The 3,256-nt window shown below is 36.4% G+C and overlaps 1 protein-coding gene across 1 annotated transcript; it reads left to right on the forward strand.

Moving 5' to 3' along the window:
* The first annotated feature begins 489 nt into the window (after positions 1-489).
* LOC126297980 (uncharacterized) lies at positions 490-2,659 on the forward strand. Its single transcript, XM_049989294.1, has 6 exons — positions 490-530; positions 861-1,304; positions 1,480-1,607; positions 2,009-2,104; positions 2,213-2,367; positions 2,630-2,659. Exons 1-6 carry the CDS (start codon positions 490-492, stop codon positions 2,657-2,659), a joined length of 894 nt encoding a protein of 297 aa, XP_049845251.1.
* Positions 2,660-3,256: the final 597 nt, after the last annotated feature.

Here is a 3,256-nt window from a genome sequence, read left to right on the forward strand (position 1 = left end):
CTATTGTCCATAATGCCATAGAAATTGCTGCCTGATAACACATTTATCCATATCATCAGTCACATACCTACTATGAGCTTCTTGCTTCTTCTTCTTGAGTGCTAGTTTAACTGTAGCCTCGCTGCACCTCATCACGTGACCTAGTTACTGGCACTGCCGAGTCACCACTTCACCTTTCCAGGCAATAGGTACTGTTGTATTCTCTGCAACTAAAATTACAGAATAAGTTTCAGTGTATGGCCAAGGGATTTGAATGGTCAGAAGCCCCTTCAATACATTTCATAAGAACAGAAGAACTGATACATCTGAATTTCTTGCAACTAGGGATGTAATAGGTATGTACTTTTCATATAACATACAAATAGTATTGCACATGCACGTTACTCATTAAGTTACAATTTTTCTCCTTCAAGATTGCAGAATAAGAAAATTTATTTTTCTCATGATCTGTCATTTCAAAAATTGGCAAGTTGGCAAAAATAATCAGACATGAAAGAAATGGTACATGGAAATTATGACAGATGTCAAGTGTCAGTTCTTTGAACAGAACAACTGCAGTCCAGTGAATTAATATATTTTGACTAGCATTAGTAACCGTCACTGGTCAGCTGTGTATTTATGGCATTATTATGCTATTCCATCTACTTATTCTTCCTCTCTCCATTGTCTTCCGTCCCACTCTTTGACTGTTTCACCTGCATCTCTAGTGAAATTTGTCATGATATTAAATTTCACGTGGCTCAATTCCTATGACTTCATCTCCTGAACAGTAATATAATTTTCCATTTATGTGCAGTGGAATATCAGGAAATTGTCTGCGAAGTGTGTTGCAAATAAAGTTAGTACACTGACATCAACAGACAGTGGCACCTTACATCATATCTCAAAAGTCACAGGAAGTCTACCGAGCATTTGAATTCACATAAAAAGTGGATAGTGTTTTCCGAGGGTCTCAAAAAGTCACAAACTGTCAACGCCCATGTTCAAAGGCATCTGAATACTGAAAGCAGACATTGGAAAAATTTTCTTGGGCGCTTAATATCAATAATTCATTTCCTAGGTCAGCACTGTCTGCCTTGGAGAGGAAGTACAGATACACTCGTTCAGCCTGACAACAGAAACTTCTTGAAACTTGTTGAATTATTCGGAAAGTTCGACACTGTGATGATGGAGCACGTGCACAGAACAAAGAAAGGTGAGACCAAGGGTCATCATTATCTTGGAAAAGAAACAAAGAATGAAATAATTCATCTTATTGGATCATCTATAACCAACAACATTCTATTAATGATGAAATCTGCAAAGTATTACAGTATAATCCTGGACTGCACAAAAGATATTTCAAAAGTTGACCAGATGACAGTTGTGGTACGTTTCATGCAGGAGACAAGACTCGACGGGGTATATGATGTCCGAATTTGTGAGCATTTTCTTGTATTTCTTCCAGTGCCTGATTCTTTACACTCCACTTTGATGCAGGTCGTGCTCAAGTTCTTGGAACATAAAAAAATCCTATTGGGAAAGTAGCATCGATGACCTTACTCCGCCGAGGTTTCAAATTGGAGACATTTATGATGCACTGATTCAGATATCAGGAAAATTCAATGGTATGACCACTCACAAAACAACGTCACTTGTGAATCAAATAAAAAATTACACCTTTCTCATTTCTCTGGTAATCTGATATGACATTCTGCTTCACATCAGTGGAGTCAGTAAGACCCTCCAGACCATTGACATAAATGTTTCTGCGACAGTGGAAATGCTTAAAATACGAAAGCATAAAATGAGACCTTCAGAACAGAAGAAAAGTTGGTGTCTTTCTTGATGGATTCCAAAGAATAGGCTACAGAATGAGAGCTAAAAGATCTAACGTTACCATGGATAAGTGTTTCCCGGTGATGAAGAAAGAAGTCAATACATTTTACCTATGATGGAAGGGATGAGACAATTGATGATCCAACGAAATAACACAATATTGAATTCTACTATTATCTTTTACATATAGTAACTAATCAACTGAAAGCTCATTGTGATTATTTTGACTTTCTCTACAACATTGACGAGATGAAGAATGCACCTCCAGACAGCCTGGACACAAAGTGTAGAAACCTCACAGAGATTTTGTAAGATAATGAGTCAAGCGACATTGATTCACTGGAGTTGAGAGATAAACTAAAAGTGCTTTCAACATTGTTGTAACCTGGAATAGGTCCAAAAGAGATTCTGAAGTTTATGGGAAGATATAATTTTTGCCCAAATGTTAACATTGGTTTGAGGATTCTACTAACACTCTCAGTGATAGTTGCGAGTGGAAAGAGGAGTTTCTCAAAACTGAAATTGATAAAGACGTACCTCCAATCAATGGTGAACACATGATCTTGCAACAATATAGATTGAGAATGAGCTTGTAGTGGATTTACATTACACAGATCATATGAAAGAATTTGCACAAGCAAAAGCTAGTAAGGTTCAATTTGTCTAGTATTTTTTTAAAATTTTTATATTATGATCAGTGTCTTGGCTACTTACTGTGTTGTTTATTGTTTTGTTCAACATTAAATAGTTATTGTAATTATTATTGTTCAAACCAAATTATCGTTAAAGTGTAAATATAATTTGTTTTCAGTTGAATACATTATATGTTCACAACCATTGAAAAATGTTTATTTATGTTAACTGTAAGTTCAAGCCACGCAAGATTAGCTGAGCAGTCTAAGGCGCTGCAGTCATGGACTGTGTGGCTGGCCCCGGCGGAGATTCAAGTCTTCCCTCGGGCATGGGTGTATGTATTTGTCTCAGGATAATTTAGGATAAGTAGTGTGTAAGCTTAGGGAGTGATGACTTTAGCAGTTAAGCCCCATAAGATTTCACACACATTTGGACAATTGCATAAATTCACAAGGCTTATAAAAATTAGCTAGATTTATTCAATCAGATTTGATTCCACTTTAGAGCTAATGCTGAACAACTGTTTTGTAAAAATCTGTAGAGAATGTCACCAACCAATGGCAATTTTCGTTTCTATTTTCCAGATCTACATAGATTTTTGCCACAGTGTGACTATACTTAGTGCTTTGACTTATGTTTACATCTATAGTATCATGCTGAATGTAACTGTCAACATGACGGTTTAGATATACCCACAAATTAAAAGCTTTGAGTCTAGCCACTCAGTGGCCGAAACCTAGGTAGATCTGAAAAGTAAAAACAAAAATTGCGACTGATTGCTGAACTTTCTTACAGAATTGTTTAG

The sequence above is a fragment of the Schistocerca gregaria genome, chromosome X, assembly GCF_023897955.1.
Source record: "Schistocerca gregaria isolate iqSchGreg1 chromosome X, iqSchGreg1.2, whole genome shotgun sequence".
In the NCBI taxonomy this organism is placed as follows: domain Eukaryota; kingdom Metazoa; phylum Arthropoda; class Insecta; order Orthoptera; family Acrididae; genus Schistocerca; species Schistocerca gregaria.

Bases quoted from the DNA above. Each gene is read 5' to 3' on its own strand.
- LOC126297980 (XM_049989294.1), top strand. From the start codon at position 490: ATGAAAGAAATGGTACATGGAAATTATGACAGATGTCAAGT. The intron at 1,305-1,479 runs GTATTACAGTAT...ACTTTGATGCAG, and splicing joins TTAATGATGAAATCTGCAAA to GTCGTGCTCAAGTTCTTGGA. The intron at 2,368-2,629 runs GTGAACACATGA...ATTTGTTTTCAG, and splicing joins AGACGTACCTCCAATCAATG to TTGAATACATTATATGTTCA.